This window comes from Telopea speciosissima, chromosome 8 (assembly GCF_018873765.1).
Source record: "Telopea speciosissima isolate NSW1024214 ecotype Mountain lineage chromosome 8, Tspe_v1, whole genome shotgun sequence".
NCBI lineage: Eukaryota > Viridiplantae > Streptophyta > Magnoliopsida > Proteales > Proteaceae > Telopea > Telopea speciosissima.
The window spans coordinates 60,283,705-60,307,063 of NC_057923.1; the positions used below are offsets into that span (position 1 = coordinate 60,283,705).

Consider the following 23,359-nt stretch of genomic DNA (forward strand, 5'->3'; position numbering starts at 1 on the left):
TTTTCTTAGTTTATTTGTTGACAATCTGTTCAATCATAGCTGTGCTGCCTTTCTGTCCGGCTTTTCATTTCTGCTCTCTCTCCGTATGCTGATCCTCTCACGTTCTTATTTATTTTGTCATGATCTTTCGAATTATTTTTGATATACTTCGTGCCCCAAAATTTAGGGTCACTATAATACTTTAATACATCATGATATAATTTTTTTAATTTATTTTTATCAATGATATGCTATAATTACAATATGGAGAAATGTTCTCTTGGAGGAAGTTTACCTCGTGCTCAGACGCATGAGGGGCAAAATGATCACCTTGCCCCCATGAAAGGCGGTAATGGTCAATTGATGCTACCGTGTGCACTTCCTTTGGCTTTGCACGCACAGATACCTAGTTCCCCACAGAACTCTTGCCCTTACGATAAATTATAAAAAATCTTAACAATTGGGACTTTGAAGGGTATTTCTAACCCTAACCTAGCCTATGATTTTTTAGGTTACTTTTGTCCTTTGATATATTCCAATAACTAGAATGTCTTCAGTAAGGGCTACTAATTGAAATAGGGTATCTATTATGGGTTCTACGAAAATATAAAAAGGGAAATAGTTTTTTGTTAGAGACTCTCATGTGTGTATCTCTCTCCTCCTAAAAACAAGAGGGTAGAGATCTCTTTTCATATGGGGAGGAGAGAGATAGAATCATGGGACTGCTAGTGTTACCCACACTCCCGGACAGATTCTTTTTCCCACAAAAAAAAATGAGGTAGTGGTTTTTCTGAAAGGTTTTAAATAAGCAAGCAACCTCATTTGATGTCAATGACAATTCGAAACTAGGAATATAGACAGAGATTGAGATTAATTTTTCTATGAAAGTTCACAGTATAGTGAATAGTTGCACCAGTGTTGGCTTATTAGAAAGAGAAATGGAGAGAAATTCTTTGAAATTGAGTATAGACTGTCTAATTTGATTAAGAAGCAACATGATATAAGTAGATAAAAGTGTTAGGTAACTCAAAATCACAGTGATTTATAGCTTTGAGGGGATCTTGATTAGGATTACATTTATACAATTATTATTTTCATTTTGGTTTTTGATAATTTCACTCGGACGAACTTTTTGTTTTTTATTTTTTATTCTCAAACTAAAACAATATGGCTCATGATTCATGATATATTTCATTTGAATCTGTACTACAAAAGAAAATTTTTAAGGATGTTATTTTATGGGATTCAACTCAGCCTTATTCCAAATAAATGGGATCGGCTATATGATTCCTTTTTTCTCCATTCACCTCCATTCAAAACCATACTTGTTATTAATCCTAAGTTATGCATGTTTTTCTTCATTTTTCTTATAGTCATTTAGTCAAACTTTTGGCTCTGTTAATTCCTTCAATATGAATCAAATCACTTTTCCGTACTTGAGTATTCAAAGGCCTTTGTAACACATGTTCACGCCACAACAAATGACTTTTCTCATGATGTATTATATATATATTTTTTTTGATGAGCATGATGTATAATATATTGGAACTACTCTTAAATTAACTCTAATTTGTTAACTCATAATTTCATATTTTTTAGTTTTACCATCCATCCATCTCAACATCCTCATTTTAAACTATGCTAAATTTGAAATGTTCCACTCATTTCTAGATATGTAAACAGATCGAAAATGAATCAGATATAGCAGTATCCACATTCCCATCCGATTAGCTTTGGAAAGGATTTAGATAGTTTCCAGATAACGATTTTTCAAATATAGGTTTTCCCTAAACGAATACGAACATGAATCAAATATAAATTTTTGACTACTCCATTACATCCTTAGCCATCTCCGTTGAACAAAAAACTGAATAAAACGAAAACTCCACTAGGGTTGATGTTGAAAACCAAAGTCACCATCCACTAGGGTTGATATTAGAGCGTCCTATTTAAAATTACATAGATAACCACATGGATTTCTAAAAGGGTAAATTATATGTCACCCCCTGATTTTCAAATGAAACTCAAATCACTCCCTAGTTTTTGAAAAAACTCAAATCCCCCCCCCCCTCTACAGTAACAGTGTTAGTCTGCTGTTAGTTATTGATGTGAAAGGACCATTTTACCCTTGTATTAAAATATTAAAATTAAATTTACAATACACTGCTAAAGGGTAGTTTAGGGGTTTAAATTACTTTAACTAGGTGACATCATCATTTAACGACATAAAACTAACATTAGGGACTAATTTGTCATATTGAGGTCTAAACCAGGGATGATTTAAGTTTTTTTAACAAACCAAAGAGTGATCTAAGTTTCGTTTAAAAATCAGGAGGTGAGGTGTAATTTAACCTTTCTAAAATATTCGATTTTTGAAATCCAAATTCTCATTGTTTCATCAATCCAACATTGCGATTGCCAAAATTAACCCAATTCGTTTTCTAACAACCGATGAATCACAAGACCATGAGACAAAGTAAAGCTGTTATTGCAACGTGTGGGATTGCAATTCCTCTGCTTCAGACACGGATCTGGGCTCTATGTATTATAGCTGCTTAGCTTAGCTTAGCTAGAACCTTCCTTCCCTTCTCTCTATTAATACAGAGTTACAGTCCGCTGCATGCGAACCAATGGCCACGTAAACGCATTCAGCAGACAGGTGGGTTCCTGTCATAGCCCACTTTCTCTTATAAATAAACCGATGATCGATGATCCACTACCATTAGAGTAGCCTTGATGCTTTGCTGTTCGGTTTCTGTTTTCAAACTTAATCTTATAAGGCAGTTCAGTTGCTCGACATATTCCTTGCCAAAACGATTTCCCATCACCGGCGACTCTTCGAAATCCAACAAATTTTTAATTTTTGGAAGAATGGCGTCCGGTGGCCAGAAGTTCCCACCTCAGAAGCAAGAAAGGCAACCAGGCAAAGAACATGTCATGGACCCCAACCCCCAGGCTACCAGCCATGAATACAAGCCTGCCAATAAGCTCCTCGTAATGAATTAATCAATCAATCAATCAATCTATCTATGCTTTCATGTTGATGTTTGATCAATTTATCTTTTTTGGGAATTTAATGGAAATCTGATCTCTCTTAGTTATTTCTTCATACATTTGCAGGGCAAGGTGGCGTTGGTGACGGGTGGGGATTCAGGGATAGGAAGGGCAGTGTGCCACTGCTTCTCACTGGAAGGTGCGACTGTGGCTTTCACATACGTGAAAGGTCAAGAGGACAAGGATACCCAAGACACCCTGCAAATGATCAAACAAGCCAAGACCCAAGAAGCCAAAGACCCCATGGCCATCCCCACCGACCTCGGATTCGACGAGAATTGCAAGCGCGTTGTTGAAGAAGTGATCAAGGCTTATGGAAGGATCGACATCTTGGTCAACAACGCTGCAGAACAGTACAAGGCAGAGTCGGTGGAGGATATAAACGAAGAGAGATTGGAGAGGGTGTTTAGGACAAACATCTTCTCTTACTTTTTCATGGTCAGGCATTCTCTCAAACACATGAAGGAAGGTAGCTGCATCATCTGTACCACTTCCGTGAATGCTTACAAAGGAAACGCTAAGCTGCTGGATTATACAGCGACCAAGGGCGCAAACGTGGCCTTCATAAGGGGTTTGGCTCTGCATCTGGCGAGCAAGAGAATCCGTGTGAATGGAGTGGCTCCTGGACCTATCTGGACGCCTTTGATACCAGCTTCGTTCAGTGAGGAGGAGTGTACTAAGTTTGGATCGGAGACACCGTTGGGGAGGGCTGGGCAGCCACATGAGGTGGCGCCGTCCTTCGTATTCCTTGCTTCTAATGCGGATTCGTCTTACATCACGGGTCAGGTCCTCCATCCCAACGGTGGGATGATTGTCAATGCTTGATGATGAGGATGATCATGATCAGGATTTTGTATTTTGGGGTTGTTTTTTGGAGTCTATAATTTTCCTTGTGAATGTTTAAAAAAAAAAGGAGTATTGAAGATCATGTGATAATAGTAAGAAGTAACAACTCTTATTCTTGTTCATTGTCATCAACGAGCCTTCAGTACTAGTGGAGTTTTGGCTTCAGGTGTTTGCAACTGTTAACTCTTTGGTGTTCTTTTCATGTTTCTCTGTAGAACTTCAGATACCATTGTTATGGGGATCATAACAAGGCGGTCATTGCGCGTCTCATTGTGTCTCAGTATTGTCTCAGTATTACGGTCTTACAACTGGACAATAGAGGAGGATCTACACCCTTGTTAAGAAGGTAGTGACCACGAATTGACTTAATTAATGGTGTGTCCTCTGGAGGGATCTGTAAGTTTTTTGGCAGTATTCTTGACTGAGCGACACATGGAGAGTTCTCTGCGGTGAGTTTGGGGCCACGTGTATGACAGCCAAAATTATGCGTTAGTATCTTGAGGGCAGGATTTTCACCTTTCAAGGGGTGGGTGGTTATTTTGCCCCCATGGTGTCTAAGTCGTGGCCTGCAGCATTTTCATAATATATGGGAGAAAAAATGGTATTTGATCGTGTGTAAGTAGACATAAGGTTGTGTGAAATGATCCTATTTTGTCATGGTAAGCAGAAATATCTCTAAGGGTATGGTGGTAATTTGATATGATCTTATGTCAGTGTAGGGGCTGTACATTGCACACGACCAAGATAACAGATAGCGTCCTCTAGAGAATAAAATTACAGTCAATTTATAGCGAAAAATTTTATTGAAATAATCGTATAACTTTAAAAAAGAATTTTGGGCCTTTATCAAAAAAAAAAAAAAAAAAAAAAAGAATTTTGGGCCACGTATAGACCCGTCAGTTCATCAAGGCCTTGCCAATAACAAGATAACAAGCACGATGGATCGATTTTTCTAGGGCCTCGAAGCTTATGATTTCTCGAACTCTGTATGACAACGTTTCTGTTTTAAAATACTGTTTCTGATCCGAAAATAGTTTTTTGTGTTTTTGTGACTTTAGAGTTATTCTATTAACAATTGTTGTACGATAAAAACTGGGCCACTAAGAAAAAAAAAAATATATAAAGATTTATATATTAAATAAATAAAATCTTCCGATATCTTTGACATCCTGATGGCTTCATCTTACATTGATGAAAATGTTTTTGTTTTTTTTTTCTTTTGGAAATAATTAACTAATTCAGAAAGATGGAGTAAAATTTATATTAACTAATGAATAAAGATCTTATGTATGATTATATACGTATACGATCATATCTTCAACCGTTGGATGGGGAAGAGAGGGGGATGTGTAATGGCACTTCTACCCCATCTCCATCCAACAAATGAAGGCATGAATATATGTACACGTCTATGTCTTCAACCGTTGAATAGGAGGAGAGGGGGATGTGTAATGATACTTCTACTGCTATCTCCAACCAACAATTGAAGGCATGAGTGTGTACATACATGGCTGTCCATAAAAATGGATCCTTAAATAGTTATTTATGCCTTCTTACCAAAAAAAATTAAAAATTATTTATACCTTTTTATATGAGAGTATGATTGTATTATATAATTGTATGTGGTATCTTTCTATGAAATCGTTTAACAACCATATAACTGTTTAATAAATGGTTCAATTTGATTTGGTTTGGTTTCATTATATGATACCAAGCCTATTTCTCATTGTACAATCTAGTCTAGATGTATAAAATGGGATAGCGTTCACTGAAAAACATTGTGGCCCTTGCACCAACACGAAGGCCAATGAGAGAATGCGTAAAAACATCAACATGGATGGAATTTTCACCTTTCATGGATGGTGGGATGGTCATTTCACGTCCCTGTGGTTAAGCTTAGGGGTCACACAACCAAACAATTTCTATTTTTGGGCTCATAATTGTTTTTTGAAATTATTTCCAAGAAATAAACAGATAATAGCAACAGAAGCCTCGAGTTTACATATACCTCACAAGGACAAATTAGTATATTATTACACAGAAATCAGCCATTAGTAATAAGTGGACGACCACTTTCCGTTAAAAAAATGGTCGATTTTTCTCTACAAATTTTTTTTAAAGAAAAAAATAAAATCACTAATCGATGCTGCTTGTTCTACTTTGGGCTATGATTTGGTGTATGGTCCTTTTGACTTCCACAATACTCGGTTTTCTTCCACTGCTGTGATCCTTCACCTGAGTAAAGCAAGTAAAGAAACAAGCGCCGTTGATTATCAAAAATACCAATCAGACCATTAACATCAACCGCTTATCAAGGATTAACGATCATGATTTCCTGGACAATGATCATCAGATGATCTTGTCCATTAAGTTATGACCGTATAAAGTGAATCTAACGTAATTAAAGAATGGATGGTCAGGATTCATAGTTCATACCTTAGCCCGTAACTCGGCATTGAAGATGCCATTAGTTGAGGAGGATTGAACGGCCGTGATCTCAAACCGCAGCTCCCGAAGTATCTGCATGATATCGAGTAGTAAACCTTCCCTGTACGTGCACTGAAGTTCCAACAGTGCATCAGCCTCGATGATGGACACCTGTACGGTGGTGCCAACTATGGGCACGGGGTCCACCACTTTCGTCTTCGTACCTCCCGCGGTTTCCACGATTCTCAGTTTCTTCTTATCGGATACGGGCAACCCACGGGTCCGATCCTGCACCGCCGTAACACCACTGCTCCCAGGTCCACTTCGCTGTTGCTGATCCTTGGATCCACCACTCTTCTGAGGGTCCCCACCCCTGGAAGACCGTTGATCAACCTCCATCTGACGGTTACGAGACTCAAGATCCTGGATCCTACGGCGCAGCTGCTTGACGTACTCAATGGTGTCGCCTAGTATGGAAGCCTTGTCCATCTTGGTGACGAAGGGGACAAGGGAGCGTAGAATGATGAAACGCTCGTTGAGCTTCTCACGGCGGCGGCGTTCGGCGAGGACATGGTTGGCGCTGAGCTCGTCTTGGGGTGTCCCTTTACGGAAGCGTGTCGCCGTGTCGGCATCTCGGGAAGATTTCGGGGAGTTTTCGTCTCGGTATTTGATGTGGAGGAAGGGTACACTGAAGAGAATGTATTTGAGGAGCCATTGTGAGGTGCCTTCCAAAGGAAGGTGAAGCAGGTGATCGTTGCGGCTGTTCCACTTGGAGAAGGCTGACTGCTGTGAGTATCCGAATGCCATGTAAGATTCGGACCACCGGGTCGGGTTCTGTTGTAGTATGGTGGATACTGTTTGGGAGTAGTGAGTGTCCTCTTGCGTCAATTCTTCCATTTGAGGGGTCACTACACAAATAAAAAGCAACATATATATGAAGTTAATAACCACAACAGTACCTTACCAGCCAAAAATTGCAATTCTTATATCAATTATCCCTCTTTCATCTTTGATCATATGAGTCTTGCATTTTCGCAATGTGGGGCCTTCTACTGGACGATATGGGCCCTATACTAACTCAATGTCAAGTTCAGAACACCTCCTCTTGGATGGAGGAATCTGACATGTTTTTTGTGCCGGGGGCATAGACTACGCCCAGATACCTGGAGGGGGCCACAATAATCAACCACCCTGCCCTTTAGTGGCAAAGTCATGTGTCTGGGCATAACCTGGGCCGACACAGAGAACATGAACCCTAATAATATATATCCTTTTAATTACATAAAGACCCCTCTAAACACTCTTAGTAACAATATGAAGTGCCATTTATGATTTTTGAAAAGGACATATCATCACGAAACCATGGTCAAGGAAACCTTCTCCCTAAAATAGAAAGAGTGTCATAGAAAGTCAAGACTTGCGACATTTCATGTCACATTTATTCGGTTAACGTAACGTAGCCGTTGTTAGATCCAAAGCACCGCCGTTTAAGTTAAAATCCCTTTGATTTACGCACTTAAACCTATAGGTTAGTGGCGGCTCATTAATTTTAGGGGTTAAACGCGATGTACATGCACCACGTGTTAAGATTCATTTATGATAATTGTTTATTTCTTTACGAAAGTCAAATTAATAGGAGTAATGTTGATAATAAAAAAGGACTATTGAAATTAATGAATAATTAATACGTTAACTAATAATCTTATAAAAAATTGGATTTTTTCAGACAAGATAAGATTTTTTTAAGGGTAGATAGGGAGTAGTAAACTATAAATCCCAACGTTTTTCTGTTTTTTCGTCAACGAACGCACAGTTACTGTTCTTAAATTGCCTGTTCTGGCTTTTTGTTGATTTGGTGAAAAGCTATGGGAGGAGTAGGTTTGAATATTTGATGCAACGGATCTCTTTGCGGGACCCACAAGTTGACGTGTGTAAGCAGAAACATTCGACAAAGAGACAAAGGTAAAACGATTGCGGAGTGGTTCACCCGATTTTTGTCTATGAGGAAAAAACATGGCATGCTTTGTAATAATACCTATCAAATTTATGTATTGTCATAAATACCCTTAAGCTAAATGATCTCACCTGATGAGGTAAAAAGATTGGTACATTGCCCTTGTTCAGATTCCTTTATACTCTTCCTCCCTCACTTAATAAATAGTGGGATCTATACTAATATTTTTTCCTCCTATTTTGATCATGTGGACCAACATGGATGATATTATTTTGAAACCCATCATTGCTTGTGGTGTGCAGATTCATTTTAACAACGTCTGTGTAAGAGACTCTCTTCCCCCACCAATAGTAGGGATTCATTTTCCCACTCATGGATTTAAGTATTGGGATCATGTAAGAAGAACTTGATCGAAACCTATTGAAACCACCGAGTCAACGCGATTTCAAAGGTTTTCAAGACAAGTTGAAGGGTGATTTTAAAAAATTCAGGGTTTTGACCAGAACTCGATGGTTTCAACATGTTTTGACCATATTTTGGTAGTTTCGACCTGAATATTTATATAAGTGTCACTTATCCCCCTATCGAAACTTGAGAAAACCTGGCTGGAAACTAGGACAGACATTTATATATGCCAGAATCTAAGCCAGACACTTATTTATGCCTAAAATCATTCAAGTAAATGTTTTTATATTGGTATTTCATTTTCTTAAGATATTATTCATAGATAAGCAAATACTTCATATTTGAATCTAATAAAAATAATTAAAAAATCAAATTCTAAAAGAATAAAAAGTCAACCTCTAGTTCAATAAAAAAAATTGAATTTTCGATAGTAGGTGAAAATTTCAATTTTTTAATGCTAGGGTTTTTTCTCAAATATAAAAACTTCATAAATCTTAATATAGTAAAATATTATTAAAAACAAAAAGTGCACTATAATATTCATTTGTTTTGATGTCTAAAAATTATTTTAATTTAGAGCGATTTTAAAGAGTATTTGCGCACACCAAATTAAATTTGACCAAAACATAACACCTTCATTATAAATCAAACTTAAGCAATCTTGGATTTGTTTGTATTGAAAGAGTTATGTTTCGGTCAAACCTTATTCGATACCATCTCTAAGAACAACCAAACTTGGATCAAAACCACAAGTAGTATTTTTAGTGTTCTCTATGTGAAATGAATGCATGAAATGGGTTTAAAATGTAAAAAATAAGTAAAACTACAAGAATCAGAGGAAAATAATAACTTCTGGGCCTCGAAACCAAGGTTCAAGTTAGCTTAAAGAAAGTCCCAAGTTTCAACCGAGATATGGTCGAAATCGAGACAAACTTTGTTTCTAGCTAGTCGAAACCTAGTCGCAACCCGAGTTTTAGAACCTTGACTAGGATCGGATTGGCTAAGGTCAATACCAATACTAGATTGATGGTAAGAAAGTGGGGGAAATTAGTAAAAAACAAAATTGTATCAAAATTTTGATGGGGTAAAAGCATCTAATTTGGTTGGATACCATTTATCTATAAAGGTATCAACATTGACATCTGCGATGACTAAAATTGGGGAAAAATGTTCTTTGCACTGGGGGCGTAGGATGCCCCCAGATACATGGGGTGGGCAAAATGATCGGTCCACCCCCCTAAATGATCAAAATGACGTGTCCATCCCACTTCATGTTTTTGGGCACAGCCTGCATCCCGTGCACTCCCAGATAGAGAACATCGCCCCATAAAAAATTGATATGATACTCGTGAACTAAATCCTTGTTCCCATGCCCTATCACATAATTAATACTCTCTCAACTCCTAAACATATGGGCAGAGTATATTGATTGTTAAGAAAAAAAAAAAAGATTTTTTTAATGAAAAATAGTGACAAAACTGACCGATCTATGTTGATATTGGCCAATCCAGATCTGAATCGGCCGATACCGATCCCCAGATATCTCAATCCGTGCCCCTACGTAAACCGTGGGTGACACAATTCACTACGCAAAGAAAAGGGTTCTTATCGCGCTCTTCTCGCTATGAACGCTACTGACTACTGAGTACTGATTTCTTACCAGAAAGTCAAACATTTACATTGACTCCCATATCTAACTTCCAAGGTCTTCGCTTCACTTTTGGACGCTTAGATTGTACTAGGATTCTCTAGAATCCGACGACCCAGGTTGGTCTCGACTTCGAAAAAAGGACAAACTAAAGAAAGTGCCACATTCACGTGGAGCAATCTCTATCATTAACCATCAGTGGATGATCTAGAACCGTCCCTATTGCCTAAGTGTGAGCAACTCATGAAAGAGTTAAAGTTTATGAGGTGAAATGACTCTTTTAGGGACTAAAAACCAAACAAGTAAATAACGTACCCGAGGGTGGTGGTTGACTTTGGAGAGCGTTGAGCGTATCCGGCAAGGGTGGCCACCTCCGTGTCGACTCGGCCTTAAACGAGTCAGCCCGGCGTTGATGATGATCTGGTTGGATTCCGCCTCCGCCGCCGCCAGCCATCATGTGGAGGTCCGAGTCCAAGTTGTTGGAGGCATCGTCGGGTGATCCGAGTCGAATATCTTCGGACATCTCTAACTGCATCAACTCGCTGGGCTCCGCCGCAACTTGAGCTGCTGGGGCTAATGCTGCTACTCCTAAGCCCTGATTGATTGGCTCACACAGTCGGATTTGTTGATGCGTAGATGCATTTGCATTTGGTGGTGGACTATTACGACTCGTATCGGCTTCTGAGTCGGACTCAGCAACTTCTTCTTCTTCTTCTTCTTCCTCCTCCTCCTCCTCCTCCTCCTCCTCATCCACGTCTTCTATGTCGTCATCTCCTTGATTTGTATTAGCCGGTGGCTCTTCCTCCTGTGCCGAGTACATGGCAGGGAGTGGTGGAGAATGGAAACGAGGCCGGTCCGAGGAGCTGACCGGGTTCGAAGTAGAGTGCTCAGAGAGAGCGGGTTTTGGGTTATGGTGATGATGATGATGATGATGGTGTTGATTTTGCTGGTCTAGGAAGAAGCTTTTCGCACGTTGGATGAATCCCAAATCCTCTTGTACCTGCATTCATATCCAGATTTAGTTCGACTTGATGACTAGCTTTTAAGGTTGACTTCTACACAAGTTCCAATACTGAGCTTCCATTTAAAGAATCATTCATAAATGTTCTCACCCTTTCTGTGGTTCCAAATTCTACAATGCCATCCATGAGAGGAATGCAAACCACAGTCTGCAACATTAAACAGATTCTCTCTTAAACCAAAATTCAAATTGAATAACAAATCACATTACACCCAATATTCATTTTTCAGAGAAAAAAAAATCTAACCTGTATACGAGCACTCTGATTTGTGAAGCAGCAATAAAAGGGAACATAGTTAGTTCAATTGGAAAACTTCGAAAACATTAAGAAGAAGAACGAATGAATTGAGTTCTCAGTTAATGGTACCTTGGCAAGAATAGCCCTTGAAAAGGACTTACTATCGGCCTCATTTGCACCAGTTAGCCATACATGTTGTTGTCTTGCAAATGCCTTTCCTGGTAACCTACACAGCTTGCTTTTGTTAGAATGTTATGTTAGGGTTTAGGGTTTAAGCACAAGGTTGCTTAAAACAATACACCTTGCATATCAAGTTTTGGAATAAACATGTTGCTGCCTCCGGCTAGTATTTAACACCTTGCATATCAAGTTTTGGAATAAACAGGTTGCTGCCTCTAACTAGTATTTATAGGAAAGACTAGAATTTTAGGGTAGATGGATTCTTTCCAATGGGCCCACTACAGCCTGCTGGGTCCTTATTCTACTAGATTTATATTAGAACAAATAAAAAGATTATATATAATATACCCAACAGGTTAATGCATGCTTGAAGTTAATACTTACAAAAGGTTTATGGAGAGAATAGATACTTAATTGAAGTAAATCCAAGAGGAATGTTATAAGTTGTTACTAACATCTTATATTAGTAAGATCAGACTTGTAAGATTAGAAATTTGAGTAGGTAGTTTTCCATCACTAGAAAACTGATTGAAGCTTTAAAGAGAGAGAGAGAGAGAGAGAGAGAGATTTAAATAGTGACCACCACTTTAAGGGAAGAACCCATGAGAGTAAAAAATTTAGTGAGCCAAGTTCTGTCCTTAAGTTTTCAACAGTGAACTCAAGAATCTATTCCTTGTTAACACCATTAAATGCTTTCCCAAAACTTGACAGTAAAAAGGTTGAGACAATAGACCATCATTGGTTTCTCACAGTAATACAGTGAACTCTTACCAAGAAGAGAAAGCATCAAATTTCTCACCTAACCCTTTTGATTCATAGTACAACATTCACTAATTCTAGTCATGGAAACCACAAAACTCAATTGCCAGCTTTTCTAAAAAGCACATTATCAAGAAAACTGATTCACAGGCCATTTATTGATTTTGAATATAAATTTGATTTCTACTTGTCAATGTTGATACAATTAATCTTGAGCATATCAATGTATTCGATCACTTTCATATTTTGAGCTGGAACTTGTGACAAGTTCTCACATGGAGGGAGAGAGAGAGAGAGAGAGGGGAATCTTGAATTGAAGTTGGTGCTTCATAATTAACTTTCTCCACTGTCCATTAGAAGAATATTTAGAAACACAGAGAAGAGGAAGAGATGACTGGTGGGTATGGGTATGGAATAGTACATGAATGTATCTCCAGTAAAAAAAATATATTGAAATGCTAAAGAAGGCAAGTAGGTAATATGAAACCAAAGAATTAAATTACTAATGAAGCAAATTAAGTAAAATAGTTGGACAGACTTACCCCACTCCTGGTGGAAAAGAGAAGGAAACACACATAAGATAGAACCACTCGGATTCCGTCAAGTCCTCCGGCGATAAAGAGGCACAAGGCCGGCGAGCAGGTTGGTTTGTCTCACCAGCAGATAATGATTCATACAACTCTCTAAGTTGTTCACTCCTTTGAAGTGATGCTTCTTCAGCACTCACTTCCATCGGTTGCACTGTCTTCCTTGTCTTGATTGGACCATTGTAATACCCATCTCCCCATACTAAAATCCTGCACATCAAGAAACCATAAAATTAACAAAAAATTTACAAATTAGACAAAATAGAATTATGGGTTTTCTTTTTTCTTTTTCTTGAATTCTATGTGATGAACTCAACTCACCCTTGTTGTGGGCAGACTTGCCAGAAGAGACTATAAGTCCACTGAACCGCTTGCACAGCCGACTGCAACATTTGTTGCAGTCGGTTACCAGGCAAAGTTGCCATTGCCTTTTTTTTTGGTTTATTTGTAAAAAAGAAAGAAAGAAAAGAAGTAAAAACTTCAAAGATTTTTCTTCTTATTCCATATAAAGCTTCAACTGAAGGGAATTGGATTAGTTTCAGAAAAACCTACCCAAGTGAAGCAGGTAGGTAATTGACCCAATAAGAGAAGAATTAATTTTTCGGTGAGAAGAAAACTGATCGGAAAGATTAAAGAGTTAGAGAATAAGAAAGAAAGATTGTTCTTTTTCTCCAGACTTGCAGGTGAGGTAGTTAATAAAGTTAGAGAACTTTGAGGGTTCGGAGAAGCCCGAGAAATAGATATGATTGCATGATTGTTCGTGCTGTGAATTGGGGGAAGAGAGGAAAGGAAGAAAGAGAGAGAGAAAGAGTAGTTAGGGGTTTGTGTGAGAAGGGTGTGGGTTTTGACTGGTCGTTCTACCGGACGGTTCTCACTTGTCTTTTTAAGCCACGTGACGGATGAATCGTTGGTTGTGCACGCTCGTTAAGACTGTTAGAAGAGAAGCCTATCGGTTGAAAATTTTATATTTGTTAGGTGGCACGGCACGGATCGATGACCATATGTTAGACAAGAATAAGACAAAGATGGGTAGAAATTCAATTCAGATCCTCTACGGAGCAGCTGACCCTAGCGGCTTGTGCGGGTGCAGACTGGGTCGTGTGCGCAATGATCACCTTACCACTACTCGGGCAAGGCGTTTGGGCAGGGGTAAGGCGATCTTTGCACGTGCGACTTAGTTTGGCCGCTCAGGCCGCTACAAGCAGCGCACAATAGAGGATCTGGATCTATAGAAATCCATCCAACAAGGATTGGGAGGATCCAGATCTTCTACGGCACGGGCTGCCTATCCTACCGTGTTGCACAGACACAAGGCGGCATTCATTGACCGCCTTACCCTTGCTTGAGTGGAGGTAAGGCAGTCATTATATGCGGCCCTGTGTTTGCACAACACAGGTAGGACAGGACAAGGCAGCGCACCGTAGATGATTTGTGTTAAGATCGAGATCCTCTATGTCCAGGCAGCCGTGGTGTACGACCTCACACACGTTAGGCATGGACCCCACCTGGGCAAGGTGTCGGGCAGGGGGTGGGGCGATCATTTTGCCCCTGCCTGTGTGAGGCTGCACGCTGGCCGTTCAGCTGCCCGAACAGTAGAGGATTTAAATCCAACAAGGCAGAAACAGGAAGGAGAGAGAGAGAGTGTGTGTGTGAGTGTGAAAGACCAATGCTTACCCGTTAAGTTATATAGTAAAGGCTAGGGTGGAAGTAGCAGCCTTGGTTTCCACTAAAATGTGATCAGAATTATTAATTACGAATTTATTGTAAGGATAGGTTTTTTTATTTTTATATCTTTTGGTAATAAATTGTAAGGATGGTTAATTAACGAATTACCACTACCTCTGTCCTGTGTACGTGAGAAAGTATCTCACGTGGGACACGCTAGGACGGGAGGACATTGACGATTGGATGTGAATAAATGAGCAATAAATTTTGCAATCAATCGATCGGATTGGACTGGTTTTGGTTCAATTTCATTGGTTTCAATGTGAGAATGGGATTCGACTCCTCTTTAGGGAGCCCAACGCCCAGGGGGCATCCAAGGGCTAGGCTGTGTCGCACACATTTTGATGCGCACCCAATCAGCCATCGGGATGTGTACTGCATAGCCCAACGGCTGGATGGTTCAAAACTGATGCATTCTTATTGGATCATGTTTTTTTTTAGCAATTCGGTTATGGTTTTGGGTTCGACTTACCATGTAAATATATTCATAAGTATGAAATAAAAAACATGTTTTTTTTATGAAGTTTGGGATGGTATTGGTTTTTTATTGGGTTATATTGGTTTGAGTTCGGTTTTGATCCAGTTTTCTAAGATCGGTTTAGTGTCTTATTGATTTTGATACGATCTGGTTTGGATTCATTGTCGCAAAACCCCAACCTGAAACTTGATCCAATAAGCTCAAATTGGTTTTGATTCGGACCAGTTTTGATCGATTCAGTTCAATTTCAGCGGTTCGGTCCAACCTTTAACACCCCTCAAGGTGTCAAACAATTTGTAACTTTACATTTTTACCCTTTAGTATGACCCCAATGTAATAGTGTCATCTCACAGTGTACTCGAAAAATGTGTCATACTGATATGTCACTTGTGAATTATTTTTGAAAATCCTTTTATATCCCTATCTTAAAGAACTTTTGAGAGTAAGAAATTGGACATTTAAAAAAAGATGTCAAGTTTTAAATATACCTATCGAGGTATTTTCAAACACTCCTTCAAAAAAAAAATCTAACATAGTGATATGTCACCTTCAAATTATTTTTGAAAAACATTTTATACTCCTATCTTAAAGGACTTTTGAGAATAAGAAAATAGACAGTTAAAAAAAGATGTCAAGTTCTAAATACACCTATAGAGGTGTTATTGACACTCCTTAAAAACAATAAATTTTTTTTACCTTACTTTAAATTATTTGAGTCTATTTGCATTTAAAATTGGAAGATGAATAGAAACATTAAAACTTTTACTTGAAAATCTGTGTTTAAGATGAGTAATTATCACCTCTAATTTGCTGTCCGTTACAATTTCTTCTAATTCCTCACATAGGGGTGGAAATGTCCACCTTACCTTACCCTACCTTGGACAGTGTGTTCGAACAAGGGGTAGGATAATCATTTCCGTTACTATGTGAAGAATTGGAGGGACATAATTGTCGTATTCTAATATTTATTCCTTCTACCAAAATAATTTATAATATTTAGTCCTAGGGAGAATGTCTAGTTATATTAGTCGGGTTGGCTTTCTATCATGATGGAACTAGCATATGGTAAGATGTAAGGCCTAGACCATATACGCTGTATCCAAATAGAGGGATGGAAATTTATCATAAAACAACAATACTTTGTTCGTACACGATGTCATCTCATTCCACAAGAAAGATAAAGTCTTATCACTCTGAACTTGGATATTTCCAACAAGAAATCAAAGGGGTTACGCTTTTTCTCCTTTTGTAACCTTTGGTGAGCCAGAGCCACCCATCATGAGCAAGAATGGAAGGTGGTTTCAGCCACCGAAAACAGTTCAACAAGAACATTAAAATTCCAAGTTCCCTTCCCTATTTCAGACGTACATGTGCTTTCTTTTTTTTTTCTTTGGTACAAGTACATGTGCATTCTTTTTGGATCCAGCTCCTCTCCAGCGCACTTGTGAGCCGGACTGTGTCCAGTGCACATCGTGCACCTGGGGGGCTTCGATCCACACCATCACATGCATCCCGATGTAGTGACATGTGGATCGAGGCTTCCCCAGCCAGACGATGTGCGCTGGCCAGACATCGTCCCGTGCGGGAGAGGAGCTCAATCCATTCTTTTTACCTTATATACTATTTTATAAGGTAATTTATAAGGAACCCTCGTTACATTAAAATTATGTAAATAGTAATATGTTGACTATAAAGGATGAGGCTAGCTACCTTAAAACCTTATTCACATGGTTAAGGATACACACCGGTTTGGTATGACTCCTATGATCGGTGGTCCAATAATTTGACCTTAATCTCTGAATGGTTTGGTCCACAACATGGAGCTAGTACATAAATATAAAAAAAAGGGAGAGCAAATGCTGCTTGGTCGCATGACTCTGTGCTAGTGTGAAGACCAATGGGAGCACATATCCAATCATACAACACGGGGGGTACGTGGTTATTTCGCCACCCCTTATGTCTAGCATAGGAGTGTGTGACCAAGCATCATTCTTATTCCCATAAAAGAAGGGAAACATAGGAGTTTTCCTAAATCTCATGTTAAGGTTGTTTTTTTTTTTTTGGGGGTGGGGTGGGGAGGAATCTCATGTTAAGTTTAAGTCTATACATAGCTGGCTAAGTAGCAAAAAAGCTTTGAAACTCATTGGAAAAATGAAACTAATTGAAAAGAAATAGGAGGCTAAATTACAAGAAAAAAACACGTTAATACATGCGAGAATGTATGATTGAATATGAGTCTAAAACTTGATGCATGGTAATCTAGATCATTCCCTAGATATCTAACAATTAAAATTATCATAATACCCTTCCACAAATAATAGTTTGGATTGTACATAATTTCAAATAGAATGAGGCATCCAAGAAAACTTTTACTTTAAAAATCAAATTAATTATACAACCATTGGACCAGGAGGTCCATGTAATTTTCTCCGCTAATTCAAGGAAATTTGTAGACAGTCTAAACGTATTAGTCTAATGACCCATTAAGATTCTTTACGTCTTTCTTTACTTCTGGACCAAGTTTTCCTTCACTCACTGTCCTTCACTCACTGTGAAGAGAGCTGTTAAGAGAGAATCTTTTAATTCCATGGTAATTGGTGGTTGGCTGAGACACGTGGAATTATGTCAAGGGCATTTTGGACTTCATACAAAAGGGAGTAGAAGGAATAATGACACTCCAATTGCTAAATTCTCTTCACTCATACTGAAGAAAAAATTTCACCATCACTATTTACCCATTTCAATGTTTCATTTTTTTACTATTGAAACTACAAATGAAAATGGGTAGTCAAAAACCTGGATTCACTTCGAAGTGATATTCGTTTATTCGGATAGTCGGATATCGAATGAGAATTCAAATATTTAATATATCTGGATGATAATCGGATATTGATGTATTCGCTTCGATAAAATCAATTCGATTATAACTTAATATTATCTATAATTATTTAAGAACTTGGGTAATATATGTATTATATTGGAAAAAAAAACAAAAAAAAACTGGGTATGCTAGTGGTATATTGTAAGCTAGCACCCCATGCGTCTATCTCTCCCTACCTCCCTTTGAGGGGTAAGACAATCATTACCGGGGGGGGGGGGAGAGAGAGAGAGATAGATACATAAGGTGCTAGCTTACAAAAATACAAGATAAGTAGATTTCAAACTTGTTTTACATTTACTACTTTCAATTTTAAAAAGATTTAAAATAATACTGCCGAAGAATGTATATATTTAACAACTATAAAAAAGAAAAGAAAAAACTTCTTAGATCCACTAGATAAGAACAAAAATGACAAGATAAGTAGGTTTCAAATTTGTTTTATATTCATTATTTTCTATTTTAAAAATATTTACTTAATCTCCAAAGTTGATTAGTACTCATGCCACACAAGAATAAAATAAAAACAAACTTTCAAAATTACCCCAACCTCATTTAACTGTTTTAAAAGTCGTAAAATCCAATGAAAGTACACCTTAATTGTAAAGGTAGAAATCAAAGTTCCTATTACCTCCTTAAAAAAAGAAAGAAAGAAAAAAAGCAATAGCATCGAGTCGAAAGGGAAATACACCTTAATTGTTGGAATAAAAAACAATTGACAAAAGGGAAATTATCAACACCACCCCTTGACGTTTGCCTATATTTTAAAGTATACCCACTAGCTACCATAATATCAACCGCCTCCCCTGCTTTACCAAACTAATTAGACAGAGGCCCCTTGCCGTTAGTTACGATCTGTTAAGTGGTGATGTCAATAGCTTACTATTTTTTAAAAAAACAATTCTACCCTTCTTAGTGGGTGAAGTACCTAATCTATCGTTTCAATTAAAACACACACAAACCCTCCTTCTTCATCACACTCGGCCGACGACCTTGGAGAACATCCACTGCAACCTACCGTCTTCTGAAGAAGAGACCTACTTTGGTGCCGGTGTAAACAGTATTCTGGTTACTGTGTTATATTTTCGTTGATGATGTTGTTTTATATTTAGGGTTTTCAGTTTTGTCCAGATTCAGTTAGTAGGATTCTGGTTTGGAATTTATCAATTCTTACTTAGCATGAACTATGCATCTCTTCTTGTTACTCAATTGGGATTACTCTGACATCTTGAGTTGGGCCTATTCGCTTGGATTTTCTTGTTTTCAGATTCTCAGAGTTTGGTTGAGTTCAATGTCGATGGGTTTGGAGCAATCTCTTTTCAATTTCTCTTTTCTTTTGGTCCATCTGTTTTTATGGTACACTTTCCCTTTACAGTTCTGCTTTTATTTTCCATCTTTTTAAACTTAAGGTGCCTTCAGTTTGCCGAAACTGGTTAGTTTTTTGTATGGCTAATTTCCAGTAGTTGGATGTTCCTCATTTTTGGTATCACGCCTTCGTCTTTGGATTTTTTTTCATGCATTCGAGCTGGTTCATTGGATGATTCTGATGATTTGGCCTGTTTTTAATGGGGACAAAAGGTTTCAGTTTTTATCTTTTTTGCAAACCAAACATTCCATTTGGTCTCTTCTGTTCTTTTGCAAATTATAACTTCAATTGGGGATTGCGTTGCACTTTTATGTTTTAGTGTGAAGGGTATTTTGGTCAAAGGAATTTTAGAAGTTGAACATCGTTCAAAAATGGGTAATGGTTGATATTATGATAGTTAGTGGATATGTTTTAAAATATAGGCAAACATAAGGGTGGCGTTGATAATTTTTCAATTATTACCAAAAAAACAAAATAATAGAAACATATTAAAAAAAACAAAATCAAAAACAAAAAGAGGATGGTTCACCAACCATCTTCAGGTTCACAAACCCCTCTTCGGGTATTAGTATGTTCCAAAATACCCTCCCACTCGGTAAAAAAAAAAATCAAAACCAAACCAAAACAAAACAAAACAAGAAACAAGAGAGAAAAACAATAAAAAAAAAAAAACAAGTCGAGAAAGTTGTGCTCTTTTCCCTCCTATTTTCCCATCGTGATTTAGAATAGATTTTTGGGGCAGTTTTGAAAGTTTGTTTTTATTTTATACTTGCATGGCATGAGTAGTAACCAACTTTGGGGATTGAGTAAATCTTTTCAAAATGAAAAATCTGGATGTAAAACATATTTGAAACCTACTTATTTTGTAATTTCTGTTTTTATCTAATAGATCCAAGAAATTATCCCTTAAAAAAATTGTCGCAGAATGTATATATTGCACACCAATTAGTGTTAGACAACTGTCAATAATAATTCCAGTTGAATACATTAATTAATAAGACAAAGGTAACGAAGATTGAAATAAATGGGCCTTCGGGGCCATCAAACAAAGATGTTTCTTCTTTTTGCTCCTATATGTGCCTCCAAGAAAAGAATCAGGAGGAAGACAGCCGCATGTTGGACCGCTAATTGGTTTGAGGAATTAGAACCTGAAGACAATGGTGATGATAGGACCAAGACAGGACACACAGAGTTTGAATGCATCTGTTCAAATTAGGGCCGTGTTTGGTATGTATTTTCAGAATAGATTTTGGGTTGGGTTTAGAATGCATTTTGAAACAAGAAAATAGAATAGTTGGGTTTCAAAATGTAATCTAAACCCAAAATCTATTCTGAGACTGCACGCGAGCTTAGATGCCTCATTTTTACCATTTTCAGCAAAAATACCGAAGAATATATGAAAATAAAGATGTTGGCAAGTGGCATCTTAATACAAGCATGTGAAATGGAATACTGGAAGTCTGGAACTGTTTCTCTAGTTGTGTGCTTAATCATTTTGGAGAAGGGAACATTAAACTCTGTTTCTGTTCCCAAGTCGCCATTCGTTGCATTGAAGACTTGAAGTGCATTTCTGTCTCTCTCTCTCGCTCTCGTTTTCTCGTTCGTTCCTGTAGTAGTCTCTGAAAATAAAAACATTTGGGTTGGGCTTGGGCATCGGATTAGATAACTGATGGGCTACTAATACTTTGGCCCATACAAAGCAGTATATATGGTCCACCTGAAGTTACCTTGTTCCACCAACTTTCTCTTGCTTTAGTCTATCTGAAAACAAGTCTTGCACTAGCCCAAATCCAGGCCTGAATCCCATGGAGTGGATTGTGCATTTAGCTTACGAACATTTCTTTACCCTTCCTATCCTAAACATGTAAGTGTATTTGGGCCCGTCCATGCTGGATAAGATATGGACTCAAGACATCTAATGTGCTTATCGGCCCACTTTGTAATAACTTTTTTTTTTTTTTTTTTTTCTGGGTTTGGGCTAGATGTATATAGTCAAGGTATAATTGACCCATATAACTTCGACATATATATACACGTGTATATAGATATGTTAACCATAGTTGGAAAACCAGGTTTTCTAATTCGACTCATCTTTCATAAAATCCTGGTGATTCGGTCTTGTCATGACTCGAGTAAAAAATAACGAGTCTTATTTGATTTGGATGATTTATGATCGAGTCTTGTCATTTTTTTTTTTATCTTGACCTAGTCTACATGATTCTTGACCAGGTTCTCCAAAAATTTGACTTGACTCAAACAACTTGTCCCAATCAAAACCTGATTTTCCAACTATGATTTTAACTAGAGTAACAAACGTATCTAATCCTCATACCATATTAAACATAAAAATAAACTAAAACCTTAAGCAGGAAACGTACATCATGAACCAGACAACACAACTCAGTTTGGGTCTATGACTTTAGGACAGTTTTCTTCCACCCACGGTGAATGGAATTTCATTCATCGTGTTGGATGGGCAGGGGAGGGCATCGCAATCAAAGATGTTATGGAAAAATACTGAAACTCTATAGAGATTTGTGAACCCAAGAATGGTATGTAGGTGAAGCGTATTTAGGAAATGTAAGGATAAAATAGAATGTTGGAAGGGAACAAGAAGATGCATGTCTGTCAAAATCAGGGACATGACATGTTTGACGATTTAACTCTGAAAGAAGAGTTGTGCGTGTGTGTGTATTAACTAGAGTAGATGAAGTAATCTTGTTACGGCATTAGTTTCCACCGGAGGTGATTTTCATCATCAGCTTGTCTCTCTCACAACGTGGTTTACCACTCATCCTCAAACACAAGGGCCTGCAACCACTTATTGATTTGTGAAAATCTAATGGTGGTCGGCCTTACCTGTAAACAAGGCATAGTAGTATGGCCTGCACTTTGGTTGGGCTTGGCCACGCTACTATGAAGAAAACTAAAAATGACCCAGAATTGAACTTGATTAGGTCTGAGTCTTGCCCCCTCTATAATGCGAATCAATTTCTCGTGAATGAGGACAGAGTTCATCTCATTCCCATCTCTGAGATAATTCTGCATTTCTATTTTTCTAAGTCGCAAGCTTGATAAGCCTTCTCTTGTCTGATTTTTCTTTATTTTTATTATAACTTGTTATTTTATTTGGAATTCTAGAAATAGTTATGTGTTCTCTATAATTAAGCCCCATCCACTCAGTGTGTTGCGGAGGATTGAACTTTAGATGAAGGACCACAATATTGCTCCCCCCTCTATTAATTCGAATATGGTGTTATCCACTAATAAGGTTATGCATGCTCTTCCTAGGATTCATTTACCTACTTTAGATTTTCCTGTTTTGTTACGCACGGGGCTTGATTCCACAGACATAGGCTGTTCTGGATGGACTTTTGGCATTTTGTTAGATGGTAAATTCGTTTTGTTGACTACAAGTTGGATTAAAATCAATCATGAACTGGAAGCTGAGCTGTTTGCTATTCTCAACGGCCTTGATTCGGCTAAATCGAGAGGTTTGAAGCTGAAAGAAGTTTGGTGCTCCAATACGGCGCTACCTGGACTTCTTCCAACTCCATCCCGTTTTCCTAGACCTTTTGAAGTGTTGAAATATGTTTTGAAGATTTCGGATCGATCCAAAGACATTTTGTTTAAACCTTTGATGGATCCCCTTCTCTTAACTTGGTTTAGATCCTTACCACAACATACTACTACTACTAATGTACCCTGTGTCTTTGAAAACTGTAATAATTTGCCATCTTATTAATATATGTTTTTCTTGTTCTCATAATAAAAAACATCTAAAATAAAAGAAGGCTTTGTATTCCTTCTAGTA

The 23,359-nt window shown here is 37.9% G+C and overlaps 2 protein-coding genes across 4 annotated transcripts; one reads left to right on the top strand and one right to left on the bottom strand.

Annotated features, from left to right (window-relative positions):
- Positions 1–2,809: 2,809 nt before the first annotated feature.
- Positions 2,810–3,883, top strand: LOC122671260 (NADPH-dependent aldehyde reductase 1, chloroplastic-like). Its single transcript, XM_043868391.1, has 2 exons — positions 2,810–2,973; positions 3,100–3,883. The coding sequence occupies exons 1-2, from the start codon at positions 2,851–2,853 to the stop codon at positions 3,856–3,858; spliced, it is 882 nt and encodes a 293-aa protein (XP_043724326.1). The 5' UTR covers positions 2,810–2,850; the 3' UTR covers positions 3,859–3,883.
- A 2,117-nt stretch (positions 3,884–6,000) lies between these two features.
- Positions 6,001–18,847, bottom strand: LOC122671256 (transcription factor BHLH42). 3 transcript variants are annotated; one of them, XM_043868382.1, is made up of 9 exons: positions 18,829–18,847; positions 13,420–13,526; positions 13,054–13,308; positions 11,702–11,798; positions 11,582–11,596; positions 11,426–11,482; positions 10,629–11,313; positions 6,316–7,214; positions 6,001–6,114 (listed from the first exon to the last, which is right to left on the bottom strand). In XM_043868382.1, exons 2-9 carry the CDS (start codon positions 13,521–13,523, stop codon positions 6,016–6,018), a joined length of 2,211 nt encoding a protein of 736 aa, XP_043724317.1. In that variant the 5' UTR covers positions 13,524–13,526; positions 18,829–18,847; the 3' UTR covers positions 6,001–6,015. The 3 variants fall into 3 exon arrangements, with proteins under 3 accessions (XP_043724317.1, XP_043724319.1, XP_043724318.1); XM_043868384.1 differs by lacking the exon at positions 18,829–18,847 and having other exon boundaries at positions 10,629–10,731; positions 11,227–11,313; XM_043868383.1 differs by lacking the exon at positions 18,829–18,847 and having other exon boundaries at positions 10,629–10,731; positions 11,221–11,313.
- Positions 18,848–23,359: the final 4,512 nt, after the last annotated feature.